Consider the following 21387-nt stretch of genomic DNA (forward strand, 5'->3'; position numbering starts at 1 on the left):
AGAACTATCATAATTGTCAACGCTATTGAAGACATGATATAAACTTGCGTGAACTTTTTTTCCCAGTGACTCACCTGTTACAAAAAAAAATCCCCATGTATGTTTTATTTTAAAACATGTACTTAAAATTAATCATTATTATATTGTCTAAGTAAATTTTGCTTGTACAATATAAATAGTATATACAATGTGTCGTTCCTGTAAAAAATATTAATACAGTCATGCATTTGGTAATAAATATTGTTTTTCTACAGAAAACTGTAATTTGATATATTATACCATCGCTTGCAAAGTGGGGGTATACGGTAATAGCTGTGTACGTACTCCTGTATGTACTGCCATTACGTAGAGGAAATTACCCCTTTTTTACCCCTAACTTCTCTTACACAACTGGATGGAATGCAATGAAACTTTCACAGAATATTTATTTTACAATTCAGATATGCACCTTCTTTTTTAGTTTATGATTTTAATATTTTGTGGGTTTTGATAGCAAAAAAAAATTTTTTTTAATATATGATTCAAGCAGCCTTTATAGGTGTATCCCTCACTTATCCGTCAACTCCCTCCCCCTTTATACAACTGAGGTTAATGAAACTTTCAGAGAATGTCTGTTGAAAAATAGAGGTGCACATCTTCTGATTTAAAGTAGATATTTTGGTGGTTTATAATAGGAAAACATTTGACTCTTCCCTTTATGAGCATAGGGTACCCATCTCTTATCGGGGTGACTTTCCCATATTAATTGCGATTTCCACGCCACAGAATGAAATTTCATGAAACTTTTACATAAATTTTATTAAATATTATAGATGTACACTATCTATTTCAGATTGATCAGAACGTTTTCAGAGTTTTCCATTAAAAAAACAATGCTTTTTTTAATGTAGTATACCCATCTCGCACCACCATATCTTCACAGAATCTTTATCAAATATTCCCATTTCTCACTTCCTATCATAATTTTCATTCCGTGTTAATATTTTTTTTCCAATTTTTATTTTTTTTTTATCCATATCCAAGAAACAAAGACAAAATATAAAAGGGATGATCGGAACTCCTTACTTTATTGAAGATAATATATGAACGTTTGACATAGCAGTAATGCAAAATTGCAAAATGATATTGAAATCAAACTTTAGTTAATAAACAACATCTTTTGACTGTGATTGGACTAAAAAATCACACATGTAGGTTTTGATACTCTATGGTACATTGTCGATTATCATATATTGGTTAGTTAACTTCCTGTTAGATGATTGATATCATAAAATAAATTGTGTACAATGTTCGCTCAATAATACCGTCCATTTGGTAATTCCTAATTAAGTATTTTTGTCTTCAGGCAACTGCTAAATTCCAGTATTGTAGTCCTTTTTATCGGACTACACAAAAACAAACGAACAAAACACCGTAAGTTTAATCTCATGTAACCTCAATAATATTTTTGTATTGTTCCTTTTGTGTTTATCAAAGATCGATTTAAACTATCTATTAACGTTCAAGCAACAACATACCCACATTTGAAATTTTGGCAACATATCTGAATATATCAAAGTAATCTATTGGCATGGTTAGCTAAATAATCATAAATTCATGCTTCCTGATTCGTATCATTTGAACGAGTTACGTACATCATTTTCCTACATAGTTTTAAAACCCATTCGCCAAGCAAGAAGAATGTTAAGATTTCAACAGACTTTTTTTCTTAGTTGAATTATATTTTGTAAGTTTTATGTTATGCTATGTTATTACCGTTTCTGCTAGTTTTCTTTGTTCAGCATCTTTCCGTTAAAGACGTTTAATAAAAACGTTGTGATCTTTTTTTTCTTTTTCGGAATTTTTCAAAATCGGTTTGTGTGACACAACAATTTTTTTTTCAGATTCTAAAGGGTAAGTATTTCATTATTTATAGTGTATAATATTTTTTTAAGTAACAGTCTTTGTAAGAATCGTGCGAAATCTGAAAAATGTGATGCATCCCAAAAAAGGCTACATATTTTTATTTTTGTAATTAAGTTGTTTGATGGGTCTATATTATGAAATGTGTAATTTTTCATTAAAATCTGCCTGCTCTTAGGGGATAATCAACATTGAAAATCCAATAGATTCTATTGTATTTGAGTGTCATTTACAGAGTTATCTCCCTTAATTTGGAAATCTACAGTGCATTCTATATAATTTTTATCTCCTAAGAGCACGGGTTATATGAAAAACTAAATGTTAATTTCTGTTTACTATGATATTTCAAACAAAATATCAAAAATAAAATCATGTAGGCTTTTTACCCATGAATCACATTTTGCATGATCCTTAGCTGGAGTGCTACTTAAAAAGTTTCTCATTATGATGATTAAGTGTTATGAAGTGGATGTTCTCATTATAATCCTGTCCTGTGACAAAATGATGACGCTTCGAGATCGGGAAAACTGTTTTGTACTCTTTCGAGGCATGACGGGTGTCGATATCTAAGATAAAAGACGGATGCGAGTACCTAAGATGTATAACGGGTGCAGATACTTTAATCGATCGTCCGAGGATATAATACAAGTTCAATATATCAATATTAATTCCGTACTATATGACTTAAAATGAACCTCCGCAACCAGATTAAGAATAAATACGTTTGTAGAATAATAAGCGGTTAGTTTGGGTGCACAAGACCAGGTGTGTACAAAATCCTTGATGTCTTGTCAAATTCAACGGAAGGGAATAGATTGTTGAATTTTAAAAACTTTTACCTTTACTCTTCCAATACGACAAAAAAACTAGTCATTTGAAGACATGTGAATATAAACTTACACATATTTACTACTTTGAACTTGCACATTGCAAAGGATGCAGTCGGCAACTTGCAGAGCTTCTACTAAAAGCCGTAGTTAAGTATGCTTACAATTTAAAATTAACAAATATCTGCAAAAATCACGTGGGGCAACTCAAATACGTCAAGATCCAAATGCATGCCCAGAAACACGAGTTACAACCACAATGTAGCGAATCGAATATATAATATTGCTATGATCGATTCCTGAATCATTCTCGGCACCATCTTATAATGGAACGATCCTAATCTTTCAACAAATTATACAAAATAAATTGGTTTGCGGCAGTTTTCACTTATAAAAAGTATGAACTGACCCAAACCAGGTCATAGAGTATAAACCATTCAAATTCAAGAAACATTCCTTACGGTGTATAATTTAATTTCTAATGGATGACAGTAAAAAAAATGATAGTTGGTTCGTGTTAAAAACGTAATTTCATTTTGGATTTTTTTATTTAAAAAAATGGTTTGTTTAAAGAGAACAAACCAATCAGAAAGCTTGTTTGAAATCAAATTAAATTATTACGTTATGAACAAGATATACACATGTTTCGGCACATGTTTCGGCGTTACTATATTTAAGTGGTGTTTTTTTATTGTAATTTTAAACAATATTTTTGTTTTATAAATGAAATAAAACTTTTTAATTTTTTTTCAGTGGTTATTTGAGTACGCACATAGAATCAATTTCACTGCATGGTTTATTTATTGATCATTTAAACATTTGTAGAAAAGAGGTGTGGTTCCAGTTCAGCAATGGGAGGCACGCAGTATGTATATAAACTTTTATATCTTGAAAAGACAAACATATTCAAAATATCTACTTAGGCGTTGTGTCATTTTCCCCGGCACATAATGTATATTCGCTATTTCGAAGCTTAAAATCTCTTCCATTCTCAGTGCTTAATTTTATCCCTTTATGCAAATTAATATAGTACACCGTACTTCGACGTTTTATAGGAATGGTGCTCATGCCCTGAGATTTTTTTTTTCAAAACGTGTAGCACAGCCTTTAAGCTAACAGAATTATACGTAGTAATTCAGGAAAAGGTCGTACGTGGGGAGAAAAGTTTGGCGTAGTGTTTCTAAGTAACTGAAGTTTAGCTGTTCAAATTCTTATCCATTTTAAATATTTTTTCTAACCTTATCAGAATAACATTAATGATAACAGTGAAGAAAATGTCTCACAGAACAACATTGATGATAACACCGAAGAAAATGTCGTGAAGTATCTTTGTAATTCAATTGAACGTATATGCAAATACAGTGTGAACAAAATATTTTTATATTTTTTTTCCTTTAAGTTTTTTTCTAAATTCCGTAGACCTATTTGTATTTTTGTTTTAATTATTTTGTAAAGTTCTACATTGTCAGCACAACACCATACAAAAGAATAAACAATTGTTAATTGGATGTAATGTAATGTTTAATGTTGTGTTCTAAGTAAAATTTTGAATGATATATTTGGCTTTGTCGTTTAGCAGTTTATCAGTAAAAATGACATTCCCCTCTTTTTCGATATCGTTGAATTAACTATGCATTCTTTAAAAAAAATTTTCTATACTTAGATTTATATATTTTATTCAGATCCAAGCAAGAGCCTCTGAATTGTGAGGACAATAATTGTAATGAGCAGCAAAGTTTACCTGGGTAAGTTTAAGGCGGGAATTTAATTTTATTTTTTTTATCTAGAAACATACAGCTCTGTATAAAATGCATTTCTGTTTTTCTTTATATTACGTCGTCATTCGGAAATATCCGCATAAAATAAGCTATTTCTAAGATATAAGTAAAAATACCATAACGTTTTTAATCACTGTACGTTATAAAACCTGGTTTAACTTACCATTTCTAGGACCATTACGATTACGGTTGTTTTTGGTGTTTTCATGGCCTTGAAATATGGACTTCAGTTGTCATTCTCTTTATTTAAGTAATTCTATAATAAGATTTACACGTTACATTTAGATTCAAACCAGGACCTCAAAATATGACTGGTGAGGACAAAAAATTAAATGATCCGTCCGAGTCACCTGGGTAAGTTTGGAACGGGAATTTTTACCTTATGTAAGTATCATTATTCTTCATATGATTTCATAAATCAAAAACAATGTCCGCATAATGTATTTTATAAAATTATCTACACAAGAGTAAGTAGAAGTGTATTATATCTTTTTTAGTTCACCTGTTTCAAAAGGCCACGACGTTCATCGCACGTTAAAGAACCCTACTGTGGTATTCTCCCGGAGTAGGAACCATCGGGCTCCGCCACAGGAGGCTAAATTGCCTGACCTTACCCACCTCTCCCTATTTCCAGTGGCAATCAAAATTTGTCGACCCCACTATCCTTGTGTCCCATCCCATTTTTCATTTCATCATTTCATGTTCATTTTGTCATCCACTTCATATTCATCGCCTGAATATAGCTGAAATATTGCTGCTCGGGCGTTACACCCCAACAATCAATCAATCAAAGGGCCACGTAAGCTTTCATTTAGCGTCCGTCGTCGTTTTCGTCGTCGTCGTCGATTTATTTCAAAATTCTTCTCCTCTAATACAGCTGCACTAATAAAAACCTTGTTCCTTAAATGTTCCTTAGGGTATTCTGCTAGAAGTGGTGTGGGGATTTTTTATCCGCAAAAAAAACATTACCACCGTTACTAAAAATAGAACATAGAAAACAGAGGAAAGTTTTTCGAATTTAACTCCTAAACCATTGCGTTTAGCAAAATTCAGATTGGAGGTAAACGTGTTTAGCATGATGATATGTCTCTGTGTTTAATTTTCGCGTTAATCTGGAAGGCCATGTTAGAGATATTTCCCATCTTTGACGTTTTTTCGGTTTTTTTTTTTTTTTTTCAATAGTATTTACTTCTTCTTTAACACTACTAAACCAATTAGAACCAAACTTGGTTGCAGTGTTCCTCAGACCACAAAGTAGTTTGCATAGTAAGAGTATAGGAATTCTTTATCTGTTTTAAACATGGCCACCATTACTAAAAATAAAGCATAGGGCCAGACAGAAGTGTTTTACATATATTTCAAAGACCATTGGTCCTAGCCGAATTCTGACTTGGGATAAAAGTGTTTCGTATGAGGTCTTTCTGTGATCAAATATTCGTGTTAATCTGCTAAGCCATGTTGGAGTAATAGCCCTATTTTAAATTTTATTACTTTAAAAAAAGTCTCTTCAGAAACTAAGGGACATAATTCAAAAGAATTCTCTCGGTTAATGCTTTAGTATTTTTTATCCAAGAAAAAACATTACCACTTTTACAGATATATAATGTTGCTTATCAAGCCAGATGAACGATTCAGGCTCTTTAGAGACTTTGGTTTCTCACCCCTTCTTAAAATTTGTAACAATGAGCTGCACGTGCAAGTGGTGACGTGTCACATCCTTGTGTGCCTATAATGGGCCGAAAACTTTGATTTTTTGTTTTGTTTTCCTGTTTCTACATTCTGTTTTTGTTCAATAGTACAAAATGCTTTACAAAACGACACAAATTGTTATTTGCGAAAAATGATTTTTGAAAGCCCATTTCCATGCAAATAAAGTGTTAATTTCGTTTTACTGAAATTTAAATCAATATACATGTGTTTTCATTTTCCGCATCTGTAGTATGTGTTTATTCAAATACTTGGAATATTTAAAAAATAATATTTTATTTAGTTCGGTAACAGAAGGGACGTATCCTTATTCAATTCATTATGATAATCATCAAGAACAGAACAAATTTTTGATAGCCATTTCAAAAATATATCAACATGATTAAAGTTTATATAGAAGAAGTGTGTTTAACTGACTTATTTTCTTTTCTATTTGGCTTCTATAAACGTTCGAAAATTCAATTAGTGAAAAAGTATATAATGTCAAATTTATGGAATCACTTATGGTTTTCAGATGGCAATAATAAATCTTCGATGTAAAACTAAGGCACATCAATTTTTAATTTGCTTTAATTTTCTTATTTTAAAATGTATTATGATAAGTAAAGTGCAATGCAGGTCAGGAAAACAAGATTGGACAAGCTTTGAAATTATGCGCACAAACCTTGAAGAAGAATACGGCATCGATAACATTCGAGAGTAAGTAGAATAACAACAATAAACAAAACAGCGAACATGTCGAAACCTTTTTGAACTGTAAACTGGTTCGGTTTCGAAATGTGTTTGGTTAAAGCTGCTGTTCGGTCTGGACATGTGCTTGATTTAGACAGGTGATCGGTTTAGACAGGTGATATATCCAGATTGTTGATCTGTTTAGACATGTGCTCGGTTAAGACAGGTGATCGGGTTATAGAGGTGATTGGTGCAGGTTGTTGGTCTGTTTAGACAGGTGTTTGGTTTAGACAGACGATCGGTTTAGACAGGTGTTTGGTTTAAACAGATAATCGATTTAGACAGGTGATGTTCAGACAAGTGCTCTGTTTAGTAATGTGTTCGGTTAAGACAGTTGCTCGGTTTACCGAGTTTCAAAATACATTTAAATTAATGTAAAGGGACGTGAAATGTATATGGTTAAGAAAGGTGTTCGTATCTTTCGGACTTTAGATTTCACTGTATCTACATCAACAAACAGCATTTTATATATTTACAAAATATTTTGCCAGCCAAACTGTATTATCTAGACAACCATCCTTATAAATTTCGGGATGCTTCTTTCACCATAAGTTTAATAAAAGAAGCCTTATGCTTTACATCACATTTTAGAATATCAAAACATGTTTGAAATTTCATTTCTTGATTCTCATTTAAAACATTGCGATTTATAATTTGCAAATATATATACTATATTTTAACGTATACAGCTTCATCTGGATCTAGTAGAGTCTAAGCATATCTTATAAATTAATCAAAAATTGCATTTAATTAACAACTTTTCATATTAGTTCAAACCTCGCCCGTTTCATACACGATACAAAAACATATTTTCAAGTGTTCACCAGAAAAAAATTAATAAAACTCGAAGCTAACTGAAATTAAAATAGGGACATTAAGTGAAACCCCGCCACGTTGTGGAGAAAAAAGGGGGAACCAAAATATTCAAAGGCTACATTTTGAATATTCTGATAATTGAACTTTGTGTGTGTTTGTTTCTTTTTGTCGTCGTTGCTCCAGGATCGTGAATAGCAAGTTCCTCCTTCTCCATGCTTTTACCTTCAATAGTATCGTTGAGAACTCTTATTCCTTATTATCATGATTTTATTTCTCTTTAACAAGAGTCATAGCTGATAATGGCATAACCATGTATGGTGCTTTCCTGTCAAATCATGACATTACGTCAGAACCAATATCATCTGAAGAACGTCATCATTTACTAAAAGATGAACGTTTAGGCCTTCTTGGCGGGTGCAAGATAGCAACAGATGTCTATTGTATTCAGGAAATACCGGAGACCATATATGACAAAACAAAAATGATAATTAAATGGTCACAACCAGAAAGAATTCCTAATGCCAAATATTATGACTTCAAAGCAGTTGTCTTTTACCATAATGAAGGAGTGTCTGATTGGCGCATCATCGATGACTGTGATTATGAAGTAAGTCCTATATACTATTAGTTAATATTTTCGTGACAAAAATTAACGTTTACCTTAAAAGGATACAATTCCACAATCAGAAAAGTATATAGTCCTTGTCTACTCCATTATAAAATTAATTTTCCATGGGTAAGTATTTTTTGTGAATGCTAATGGAATGGCTTTTTTTACTATTTCATGATATTTGTTTCATTTAATTTCTAGCATTAAAGTTGAAGTGAATTGGTTTTTTTTTATATTATATGATGGTCTTTTGTTTCACGTACTCACAAAATACGGCTGTGCAACCAGACTTCGGTAATTTTGCAAAAATATTTATCGTTTAGCTTAGTCACATACTTGAAATAACGGGTTTTGTTTGTTCCTCTTCAGAATTTGGCTTTTATATTTGCAACCGATCTTCGTGTAGAGAGAATATGCATTATTGCAAGAAGCAAGAAAGAGAAATTCACTATTTCAAGTGAAGGTTGTACCTTTCAGTCTAAAATTGAGGAAGGTATTAAGATATCATTCCCTGAAGGTGCGGTGTGCAAAGACGAGCACATTGAAGTTGAGGTAAAGAAAACTTTGAGTATTTATCAAATAAAATACTTAAATTATGAATTGAGATATAATCTGTGTTTTACCAGGAACATGCAAGATTAATGAAAACGATCTTATTACAAAAAGTTAAATGTGATAATGACCTGTCAACTGCCTATCGAATATCTTACAACAAGTCTAGGTTTCATTGATAATCACATTTTTTAACTTTACCTAACATGTTCTTTTTCACTACCGTTCGTCCCAATATATGAACTTTTATGAAGACACACGTCCCTTGATTCTATCCTTCAACAATTTGCATTGAATATCAATATACTTTTTTTATGAATTGCACAGTGTTATTGGATATTTTGTCTTTTATTGTTTAATAGTTAGTTCCAATAATTGATGAGGGAAAATACGATACCGAAGATAATACCGAAGAAGAATCTACCAGAGGAAAAGATACCGGGGCAGTTACAACTTTATCCCCATGTGTTTATATCCCTCATATAGATTTTTTAAAAGATGTGCAGATAGAGTTGCCAATGACCACTATTGATAGCACAACACTGGCCCCTCAAGATATGCAGGTTCTGGTATTCAAGTTAACAGAAGAAAGAAAACTAATAGAAACAGAAACAGAAGCTGTTATAAATGACGGGAAGGCTTTCTTTAAAGTTAGGTCCTTTTGTGGGTAATTATTGATTTATGTGAGACTTAAAAATGAATATTCTTATGATTTACAAATGTGTTAAAACATAATAAAATGTGTTTTTGTAGTTTTGTTGCATTAGCATATAATATTCTTCTTGTAGTTATAAAATAATTTTGAATTACATGTACCGGAATATGATGGAAAGTATATTTCAAGCACTATCGAAAAGTTATCGTTAGTTATCACGTCTATAACAAAAAAAGGTCAAAAATCAATTATGATTTTTTTTCTAATATTGGTTGATTTATTTATTTATTTATTTATTTTTTGCATTGATTTTTTACATAAGATCAGATGTTATTCCGTTTAGTCCAAGATTCAATTGCTTTCTCTAAGTTAAACAAGCAAACAGTAAATATTGAAAAAACGAGTTCCTGAAGTTTACTTTATTTATATCTTAAATGTTAGAAAAAATGTTCACAGTAGCCGTGGAGTTACACAACTGTCTTGTCTGGTAGCCGTGGATTTACACAACTGTCTTGTCCGATAGCCGTGGACTTACACAACTGTCTTGTCCAGCAGCCATGGACTTACACAACTGTCTTGTCCAGTAGCCGTGGACTTACACAAATGTCTTGTCCAGTATCCGTGGACTTACACAAATGTCTTACCCAGTAACCGTGGACTTACACAACTCTCTTGCCCCGTTTCATGGACTTATATACAACTGTCTTGTCCAGTAGCCATGACTTACACAACTGTCTTGTCCAGTAGCCATGGACTTATATACAACTGTCTTGTCCATTAGCCATGGATTTACAAAATTGTCTTGCCCAATAGCCATGGACTTGCATAACTGTCTTAAAAAAGCTTGCCCAGTAGCCATGGATTTGCATAACTGTCTTGCTCAGTAGCCGTGGACTTACACAACTGTCTTGCCATCCGCCATGGACTTACACAACTCTCTTTCCCAGTAGCCATGGACCTGCACAACTGTCTTGCCCAATAGTCGTGGACTTACACAACTGTCTTGAAGAAAGCTTGCCCATTAGCCATGGACTTGCACAACTGTCTTGCCTGGTAGCCACGGACTTACAAAAATGTCATGTCGATTAGCCATGGACTTCCACAACTGTTTTGCCCATTAGCCGTTGACTTACACAACTGTCTTGCCCAGCAGCCATGGACTTGCATAACTGTCTTGCCCATTAGCCGTTGACTTACACAACTGTCTTGCCCAGCAGCCATGGACTTGCACAACTGTCTTGCCCATTAGCCGTTGACTTACACAACTGTCTTGCCCATTAGCCGTTGACTTACACAACTGTCTTGCCCAGCAGCCATGGACTTCCACAACTGTCTTGCCCATTAGCCGTTGACTTACACAACTGTCTTGCCCAGCAGCCATGGACTTGCACAACTGTCTTGCCCATTAGCCGTTGACTTACACAACTGTCTTGCCCAGCAGCCATGAACTTCCACAACTGTCTTGCCCATTAGCCGTTGACTTACACAACTGTCTTGCCCGGCAGCCATGGACTTCCACAACTGTCTTGCCCATTAGCCGTTGACTTACACAACTGTCTTGCCCAGCAGTCATGGACTTCCACAACTGTCTTGCCCATTAGCCGTTGACTTACACAACTGTCTTGCCCAGCAGCCATGGACTTGCACAACTGTCTTGCCCAGCAGCCATGGACTTGCACAACTGTCTTGCCCATTAGCCGTTGACTTACACAACTGTCTTGCCCAGCAGCCATTGACTTCCACAACTGTCTTGAAAAGCTTGACCAGTAGCCATGGACTTACACAACTGTCTTGCCCAGCAGCCATGGACTTGCACAACTGTCTTGCCCAGCAGCTATGGACTTCCACAACTGTCTTGCCCAGCAGCCATGGACTTGCACAACTGTCTTGCCCAGCAGCCATGGACTTCCACAACTGTCTTGAAAAGCTTGACCAGTAGCCATGGACTTACACAACTGTCTTGCCCAGCAGCCATGGACTTGCACAACTGTCTTGCCCAGCAGCCATGGACTTACACAACTGTCTTGAAAAGCTTGACCAGTAGCCATTGACTTACAACACAACTGTCTTGAAAATAAAACATAACTATTACTATCCGTCATGTTTTACAACTGGAATGCCAAAATTGTTGTTTATTCAAAATTCACAGTTAAGCTGCCAAATATTAAAATCCATTAAAAAATTTGTATATTCTTGCCATTTAACCTTTGCCATTCAAAAACTAGAGCGTGCGTGACGACATCCAAAAATAACTTAGAATCCAACGGTTAATGGTACTTATTGACGTTTCACTCGTAGGCACTTGGCATATAAAAGACTTCTCCAACTTTCTACAAAAGATATGTTGATAAAAATTGGCATAAATTTAATCAAAATAATAATAATAAGCTGTCTGCAAAATGACGTCTATATTTTCTGTTTAACACTATATGTAATTCTAAATTGTAGCTTTATGTAATAGTTCACTTTGGAAGGAGTAATCAAGGGAACCAAGGTTATAGCGGTAATCAAAAGAATGTATTCCAGGGACAAAGACCAGACATGGAAACCAGACATACACAACAAAGAACATAAAGTAACTAAAATCATACATACATAGTAACAAAAGTAAATGAGCAACTCGGACTCCACTAAAAACTGGGAGCATGGACCAGGTGCACCGATAGGGTAAGCGTCCTCTCCTTTTCTAGAAACACCCGCCGAGTTGCTCATAAAAAGTCAATTCCGGGGTAGACAAACGAGGAAAGGAAAACTATGACCCGTTGAATAAGTCAGTTTTCATGGTGCTGATGGATACACCATAACGATCCACGAGTTCATGATGACGATCATAAAACTTCTGTAAGACACTGAATATTTCCAGGTTTTCATTAGCAAAACTCACAATTTATAAAAGCACGAATCCGTGGAGGAAAACATGATTATTTTAGAAACTGTGACCACAATATGTTTGTCTTTGAAATTTGAAAGTAGAATGATTTTACCAGGTATGACAGTATTATATTATGGTACATTAAATTTTCCTATCCTAGTTTATGCGACAATCTGCATCGTTTCTTGGTTATATTTGTTTAGTTTCAAAGAGACCATTTACTACTTAAACCTTTTTTTTCAGATTTAACTCAACAACATCTCCTCGATGGGAAGCGCGCGAATCTGTCACAACAGAAACTGAACGGCTTCTTGGGTTGAAGAATTTTTGCAAAATTTTATTGTTTGTAAAAAGAACAGACGAGAAGCATATGAATATCATGATGGAATGTGTGGAGGTAGAAAGAGTTAATCATGTTGCTCAAGCAAGACAAAACGACAAAGGCTATGAATACATTAAAGAATGGGCAAGTAAAGATATACCTGCAAGACCCGTTAAAACTATTTTTAAAGTTGACGTAAGAGGCAAATTCAAAATACCGACTGATGCAAAGGTGAAACATCCAGAAATACTTTTTTGTCCATCTGCTCGGGAGAACTTTACCCTGTTTGGAGTCGAACTTGATTTATTAATTGGGAAGTCTTGTGGAATCATAACTGTACGAAGTAGGAAACAAGCTTTATATGATATTATATATGATCCGGATAGTCGGAAGAAAGTTGTAACACAAGTGGATAATCTTTCATCTTTTTTTTCTGGTAGTAAGTCAATTTTGTATTAAAAGCCAAATCTAATTTATTAAGATAATAAAGCAATTGCTCTTGCAGCAACATTTTATGACAAAAAGACCTCAATTTTACTGTTCAACTAAGTAAAATAAACAGCTTTGATATAATTATAAGAATTTTGTTCTGTCTTTTTCATGAAAAAACCATATACAATGTACTATAGACAAGATTTCTTTTCTGTGGAATTTGATATTTTTCATATACTGCATTGCAGATTTTGTGGACGATAAAGGATTGACGCGTTTAGCTGGTCTACTCGAAAATGTTTTTGAAATTGTTATCAACATGGACATGACCGCAACACAATATTTAGATATTTGTAAGACCTATCCGAATAGTGTAGTGCAGAAGATGATACTGCTGAAAACGGCACTCAAGAAACAAAAGTCTTGCATGAGGGTAACAAAACTGATAAGTGCGCTTGAGGAAACAGGAGAAAAGCTCCTTGCTGATGAAATTCGTGACTTGAACAAGAAAGGAAAAAAGTTGTCGGATTTGAAACCGAATTAATCATCTGATTTATCAAATGACAACAAAAAAACACATTTGGTTCACATTAATTTATTGATAAAATTAAAAGACGGTATTAGACCTGACAATTATTTCCCAAAGTGAGGTATTGTCGTTGTTAACATTATATTGAAACATCTTAATAGAAGTCAATGAATTTGGCATAACTTTCTCTTAGAGTGTTCTGCATAATCATAACTTTTAAATTTAAAGAGAAATTAATGAACCGGGATTCAAGCGATAATAAAATAGATTTTAATTCAAGCATAAAGACTAGACAATAGAATAACACGTAAGCAGTTGTACATGAACTACCCACACTAAAAACTGGAAGCATTTAAAATACAAGGCAGTGTAAGCGTCCTCTGCTTTTCAAGGAAACCCGCCGAGTTGCTTTAAAATGCAATAACACGGTAGACGAAAGAGGAACGAAAAACTGTGACAGTGAAAAAATCGGTGCGGATGGATACACCATAACGATCCACGAGTTCATGATGACGACAATAGAACTATTGTTGTTATTACTTTAAACATTGAGTAAAATAACCCTGTTCCAGAAGTGTAATTGTACGAGGTCTAGCATGGTAAAAAAAGTCTATGACATATTTTCGTCCAGCTCTTGCATGGCGTATGAGTTGTGATATGAAACCTTCACATTACGGTTCCGAAGGGATGTTGTCACATATGAAATGAAGCCATCGTTTTTGTTGTATAGTAGGTAAAGAAATGTTGTGGCGAATCAATACACGTAGACACACAGTGTCGAATCAATACACGTAGACACACAGTGGCGAATCAATACACGTAGACACACATTCATTTGATTTTGATCAAAAGGGAATTAAAAAAACAATTTTAGAAACTTATCAACCGAGGGATAACTAAAATGGTTATAAAAATAGCATGTTTTATGAAACCGTTCCTTAAAATTGGAAATTGTAATAATAGAATTCTTAAGGAAAGAAAAGATTGCCTTAATGGTTTGTTACAACATGTCATTTACTGATTAATTGCCACTTAGAATCGAAGGTGTTTAAAAACTGTAAACATTTACACAAGCAACAAAACAGCTGGGATGATTTCTGAAATGTTTAAATTTTAGCTATGTAACTTCAAAGTCAACAGAAAAAGATCTGCATGACTGAAGACAATTGTCCAGCTAACCCAGGGGTTAATGGGTATAAACCCAGGTAACACGAACCATTTTCGAAACATTTTATTTAGAGTTTATTGGTAGTTTGCTTAAACATTTTCAGCAGAACATTTTAAAAATGTTTTTAAAACATTTTGATTTTTTTCATGGTATATGATGAGTTGTTATACTATTACTACCTGCTTTCATCACACCTACATCTAGATAATTCCACAGAGTTCGAAAAAAGCAAGAGAATAGGATCCCGAAGACGAAATTCCACTTGTAACTTAGCTTGGTACATGAACACTGATGTTAAAATCACAACGTTCATCGAATTCAACGACGATATATCCGTATGTGAATAATATCCGTCGACGACATAAACTGTTTAAAGTGTTTAAATTCAAACTCAGTGTTTACATGGATATCACCAAGGACAATGACGTGGGCCTACATGTTTGACAGACATCCTAACAACAGAAGAACAGAGGGCAGGCAGCGGTCTCCGAGGACAAATATTGTTTCGAAAAATCATGTCAAACAGAAAGTATTTTCCTTCGATCTTTCATTAAATCTAACAAAGTTGGTAGTCCATTCAAGTCAAGTTCAACTTATAGGGATTATTGTCTTAGCCTTTATACCAAACACGCGGCGGGCAGTTCTAAGAGGGACGAAATAAGAGGAAAACAAAAATAGATTGAAAAGCATAAATTAATGTTAATACAGTGGTCTTCCTGTTCTTTATTTGAATATCAAATCTACATATTACAGTTTTCTAGTTTAAGAGTAAACAAGGGAACTAATATTATATGAAATAATATCTTAAAAAGGGTTGTTTTGTTATTTTTTATTCAATATGAATTAAATTGAAAGCTTCAGTAAAATAATTGGTAATTCGTTTCAAAAATCTTCCATGCTAATTTGACCATTTAAATTATTTGAAAGTACAAATAAGAGGAGAAAACATATATTTGCACATAGATAAAATCAAAGCATGATTTGAAATATTATAAGTGTTACACAAAAGATGGCTTTACTCTCTCTTTTCATATCAAATTTGTTTTCCAGATGAACCAATATTCGAGTTGAACAAGTCTTAGTAAAGTTCGAATACTTCAACCCGACGACGAAAAATGAAATAAGTTCAAAAATCCAGATTTGTTTAAATATGAGAAATGACCATCTTATCATATTAGCGATTACTGATTACCACGTTTAACATCAATTTACTCTATAACAAAACTATTCTTTTAGACATTCAAAAGAAAATACACTTAACAAGCCTCAATTTGATACAGTCATTAGAGTTCAATACTTTCTTTATCCCTTTATCTTATTACATGCGGAAACACTAACTTCCCATGACAAATGTGCAACTACTTTAAGCAAGATTATTAAATACAAAGTATCCGTCTTTTCATAAACAACAATTAACTTAATTTTTGCACTACAAGAATGATTTAATGTAAAAAGCAATATTTATTTTTTTCAAAAGGCCATTTGTTATTTATAGACCGTAGAGCTCCCACTAGATCCCCAATTAATTATATAAATAGAATATTTGGTTTAAGATGTTATGGTTTATAGGTCAACGGTGATAGGTCAACGGTACGTGAAATTAATAATTTCAAGCTTAAGACGAGTCGAGAAAAAAGAAAACGCATACGAATTAAGGAAGCTAACAATAATTTCGAATGCTTTAGAATTGGGATCAAAAAGCCTACGAGCAAGCTTACATTTATTACAATCTTCCTTTTCCTTTTATTATCCATTTTAGTCTCCACATCAGTGAAATTGAAGTTTCTCTATTTGATGACGACATTTTCTATCTTAGGCATCTTTCCTAAAGGACTAAATTGATATTGTTAACTTGTTATCTTCCCTTTGCAAATTTAAATCAGGTTAAATGTGATGTCAATATAAACATTGTTCCTTTATAAAATATCAAATCTCAAAGGACTCGATGTTTAAAGTTCTATGCCGAAAAGAAAAAAATATATTATTATTTTGCTATCATCTCGGTTCTATTTGTTTCCACTGTTGAAATTTGTAAAACACTTTCTTTTGTTATGGAGCACAATATTCCACGTCATATAAACATAAAATACATGAACATATGTACTCACGAAAATTTGCAACAACTGTTTTCATATGTATAGCATTTGATAACATATTTCACGTAGTGATATAGAAATGAAGTTTTTTTTTGTGCAAATAAAACGCAGTAAAAACTTATGATTTTTCAACACGGTCGGCAATCCAATAGGAACAATTATGCTCCTTTACTTGCTGACCTTTTCCTTTCTGGTATGAAGCTGGCTTTATAGCTGATCTGATCCGAAAGAAAGAATATCGTTTGGCTAGATCCTTTACTCTCAGTTTCCGCTAGATACTAGATGCTAGATGACGTATTATCTTTAAACAATCCTAATTTGGGGGATTTGATACATTGCATCTACCCAAAAGAACTTGAGATAAAGGATACTACTTACACTGTGAAGTCAGCCTCATATGTTGACGTACACTTAGAAATCGACGGTAAAGGAAAACTATTGACCAACTTTACGACAAACTTGATGACTTTTGATTCCGAATTGTCAACCTTCCTTTCATCTGTGGCAACATCCTTCAGCACCTGCGTATGGAGTACCATTGTTCATATTCCAACTCATACGTTATGCCAGAGCTTGCCGAAACTACGCAGACTTTTTGTATTGCTACAATTCTATCAAATAGGCTTTTGGAACAGGGTTATGTTGCTAATAGATTGAAGTCATCACTACAGAAGATTTATGGTCGTCATCATGAACTCGTGGATCGTTACGGTGTATCCATCTACGCCATGAAAACTGATGGAAGTTTTTCGACGAGGTTAATACCTATATAACATTTTACATCTAATAAGCACGCCCATTTCCTAGCTGATTTTCATAGTTTTCTTTTCTTTTTCGTCTACCCCGGACTTGAGCAACTCGGCGGGTGTTTCTATGCACCTGGTCCATTATCTCAGTTTTTAGTGCAGTCTGTGGAGTGCTGTAGTGATACTACATGTCTGCTTATTTTTCGACAGGCGTTTAAACCGAAATTTAAAAAAGAATTGAATTCACCTTTCATTCTTTTAAACAAATTGATCCGTTTGAAGGGCATCTGCAATTAAATGAGTATATAAATAAAGAAATCTTTGATTTTCATACGTTTTATTCGAGCATTTTACCGTTTTTCACTACCCACACGCTATTGCATAACCCAATGGTTCCCTCTTCTCACAGCGACAACTAGAATAGCTGTTACCATGTACCACCGCTTGAAATCCTTCGTCTCCAATTTTAAAGCATTTTCCAGTGTCATTTTTACAATCTATAATTATAAAAAGAAAACAGAACGTGAAAACTGTGGTTTTCATAACTCATAGTTTAATTGATAAGAGTGGCTTAAGTCAATACGGCCATCATCTTTCCTGTGCTTTGACTTCAGAGGTATGAGTGGTATGGAGAAGACATTTTTCATCTGTCACGACATCCAAAATATCTACCGATTTCAGTAAATAGCTTTGTGAAGGTTTTGTATGTATGTTGGTGTTTTTTAGGAGTAATCAAGAGAACCAAGGTTATAGCGGTAATCAAAAGAATATAATCCAGGGACAAACACCAGACATGGAAAACAGACATACACAACAAAGAACATGAAGTAACTAAAATCATACATACAAAGTAACAAACGCAAATGAGCAACTCGGACTCCACTAAAAATTACTTTTAGATATTATTTTCATTTGTGTAGGCCTATGGATTTTTTTAAAAAATTTTCTTGTGTACATCACATCTCATCGTTAGGTCATTATTTATAAATAAATATGAAAGAAATATTGATCACAAAATATATATTTTTGTCTCTGTTTTTACCAACAAAATACTGTCACGTGGATGTAGTCCTGACCAAATTAGGTTTGGTTCCAATGAGAACCAATTTGAACACCGATTAATTGTTTACCTTCCCTTTATTCGTCTACACCTGATGTCAGATTTTATGAGCATTCTAGAAAAAAAACCTACTGATGCACCTGGTCCATGCTCTCAGTTTTTCTCGGAGTCTAGGTTGCTCATTTTCCGTTGATTAATTGGTGGTTTATAATATGAAAACATGAAAACATTTTCCGTTGATTATTTGTGCGTATTATTTTGGTTATTTTGTGTTCTGAGTTGTTTGTGTTTATTTTTTTTTTCATTACCGTTCGAATCTTGGTTCCTTTGATTTCCCTTTCAGCAGATATTAGGCAACCATGCAGTAACCCATTGTGTGCCCCAACTTGTTAATTAATTTTACACTGTTACGAGACAAACATTTACTCTACGAAAGGATTGCCACAGACGAATAGTATGATTTTTCTGCACACTTACAATGAATATTTCTAGATGAGTATCCTCATGTATCAACCCTAAGCCTTTGAAATAAGGATACTACAGGTAAACTAAACAAATCTTGATCTTTCATCGCAACGCTGACTAGATTGAAAAGCATTCAACTAAACTATTACAGACGCGATTTCTTTGATCTCTCGACTGCCAAGAATCCTTTTTTATGAAGTAGTATTCCATGAAATTCTGCACCAGCATGGGATAATTGTCTCTTGATTCTGTACGGTTGTCTGCGTGACCTGGCTGATCAATATGAAATGTCTTTTTTTTCAATATGATCAACCTCTTTCTGTCAAAGATATTTTTCCCTTTTTTACTGGACGGGTGTTTAGGAAGAAGAAGGAACTGCTCAATCTTTCCGAGGCCCAAGAGTTCACCGTAGGTTTTAGTTAGATTAAAACTGTATTTTTTTCTGTGCGCATTTATAGTAACTGTTGTATGATTTATTCATTTGTGTTGCTGTTTTTTTGTTTCCAGTGTTTTGTCCATGGATTGGGCCTCGCTTGAATCTTCGGTATATATTTCTTTTTCTATCATATTTTGGACCAGCATTGAAGTACTAGTATGTTGTTTTCATGTATAAGCTGTATGTATAATGTGTCGTTCATGCAAAACATATCAATATAGAGTCATGAATTTGGTAATAAATATTGTTTTTCTACAGGAAACTGTAATTTGATATATTATACCACCGCTTGCAAGGTGGAAGTACACGGTAATAGCGGTGTACGTACTCCTGTATGTACTGCCATTACGTAGAGGAAATTACCCATTTTTTACCCCTTACTTCTCTTTCACAACTGGATGGAATGCAATGAAACTCTCACAGAATATTCATTTTACAATTCAGATATGCACGTTCTATTTTAGATTTTGATTTTAATATTTTGTAGGTTTTGATAGCAAAATGTTTTTAAATATATAATTCAACCAGCCTTTATAGGTGTATTCCTCACTTATTCGTCAACTCCCTCCTCCTTTATAGGTGTATCCCTCACTTGTCCATCAACTCCCTCCCCCTTTATAGGTGTATCCCTTACTTATCCGTCAACTCCTTCCCCTTTGTACAACTGAACGGAGGTTAATGAAACTTTCAGAGAATGTTGATATTTTGGTGGTTTATAATATAAAAACATTTTACTCTTCCCTTTATGTGCATAGGGTACCTATCTCTTATCGGGGTGACTTTCCCATATTAATTGCGATTTCCACGCCACAGAATGAAATTTCATGAAACTTTTACATAAAATTTATTCAATATTATAGATGTACACTATCTATTTCAGATTGATCAGAACGTTTTCAGAGTTTTCCATTCAAAGCCAATGCTTTTTTGAATGTAGTATACCCATCTCACACCACAATATCTTCACGGAATCTCTATTAATTTTCCCATTTCTCACCTTCTATCATAGTTTTCATTCCGTGTTAATATTTTTTCCATTTTTTATTTTTTTTTATCTATATACAAGAAACAAAGACAAAAGGGATGATCGGAACTCCCAACTTTATTGAAGATAATATATGAACGTTTGACATAGCAGTAATGCAAAATTGCAAAATGATCTTGAAACCAAACTTAAGTTAATAAACATATTTTGACTATGATTGGACTAAAAAATCAAACATGTAGGTTTTGATACTCTATGGTACGCATGTACATTGTCGATTATCATATATTGGTTAGTTAACTTCCTGTTAGATAATTGATATCATAAAATAAATTGTGTACAATATTCGCTCAATAATACCGTCCATTTGGTAATTCCTAATTAAGTATTTTTGTCTTCAGGCAGCTGCTAAATTCCAGTTTTGTAGTCCTTTTTATCGGACTACACAAAAACAAACGAACAAAACACCATCAGTTTAATCTCATGTAACCTCAATAATATTTTTGTATTATTCATTTCGTGTTTATCAAAGATCGATTTAAATTATGTATTAACGTTAAGACAACAACATATCCACATTTGATATTAACGTTAAGACAACAACATATCCACATTTGAAATTTTGGCAACATATCTGAATATATCAAGTAATCTATTGGCATGGTTAGCTAAATAATCATAAATTCATGCTTCCTGA

The 21387-nt window shown here is 33.6% G+C and overlaps 1 protein-coding gene across 3 annotated transcripts; it reads left to right on the forward strand.

Annotated features, from left to right (window-relative positions):
- Positions 1-1616: 1616 nt before the first annotated feature.
- On the forward strand, positions 1617-13921 carry LOC148617932 (uncharacterized). 3 transcript variants are annotated; one of them, XM_088585615.1, is made up of 10 exons: positions 1617-1726; positions 3555-3594; positions 4412-4474; positions 4793-4861; positions 6818-6913; positions 8048-8369; positions 8742-8924; positions 9287-9591; positions 12695-13212; positions 13454-13921. In XM_088585615.1, exons 2-10 carry the CDS (start codon positions 3581-3583, stop codon positions 13747-13749), a joined length of 1866 nt encoding a protein of 621 aa, XP_088441741.1. In that variant the 5' UTR covers positions 1617-1726; positions 3555-3580; the 3' UTR covers positions 13750-13921. The 3 variants fall into 3 exon arrangements, with proteins under 3 accessions (XP_088441741.1, XP_088441740.1, XP_088441742.1); XM_088585614.1 differs by having other exon boundaries at positions 1640-1726; positions 3483-3594; XM_088585616.1 differs by having other exon boundaries at positions 1640-1726; positions 3483-3594; positions 6833-6913.
- Positions 13922-21387: the final 7466 nt, after the last annotated feature.

The sequence above is a fragment of the Perna viridis genome, chromosome 5 (assembly GCF_037379345.1).
Source record: "Perna viridis isolate PV_CMFRI_1.1 ecotype Kerala chromosome 5, ASM3737934v1, whole genome shotgun sequence".
Classification (NCBI taxonomy): Eukaryota; Metazoa; Mollusca; class Bivalvia; order Mytilida; family Mytilidae; genus Perna; species Perna viridis.

Bases quoted from the DNA above. Each gene is read 5' to 3' on its own strand.
- LOC148617932 (XM_088585615.1), top strand. The intron at 4,475-4,792 runs GTAAGTTTAAGG...CGTTACATTTAG, and splicing joins GAGCAGCAAAGTTTACCTGG to ATTCAAACCAGGACCTCAAA. The intron at 13,213-13,453 runs GTAAGTCAATTT...ACTGCATTGCAG, and splicing joins TTCATCTTTTTTTTCTGGTA to ATTTTGTGGACGATAAAGGA.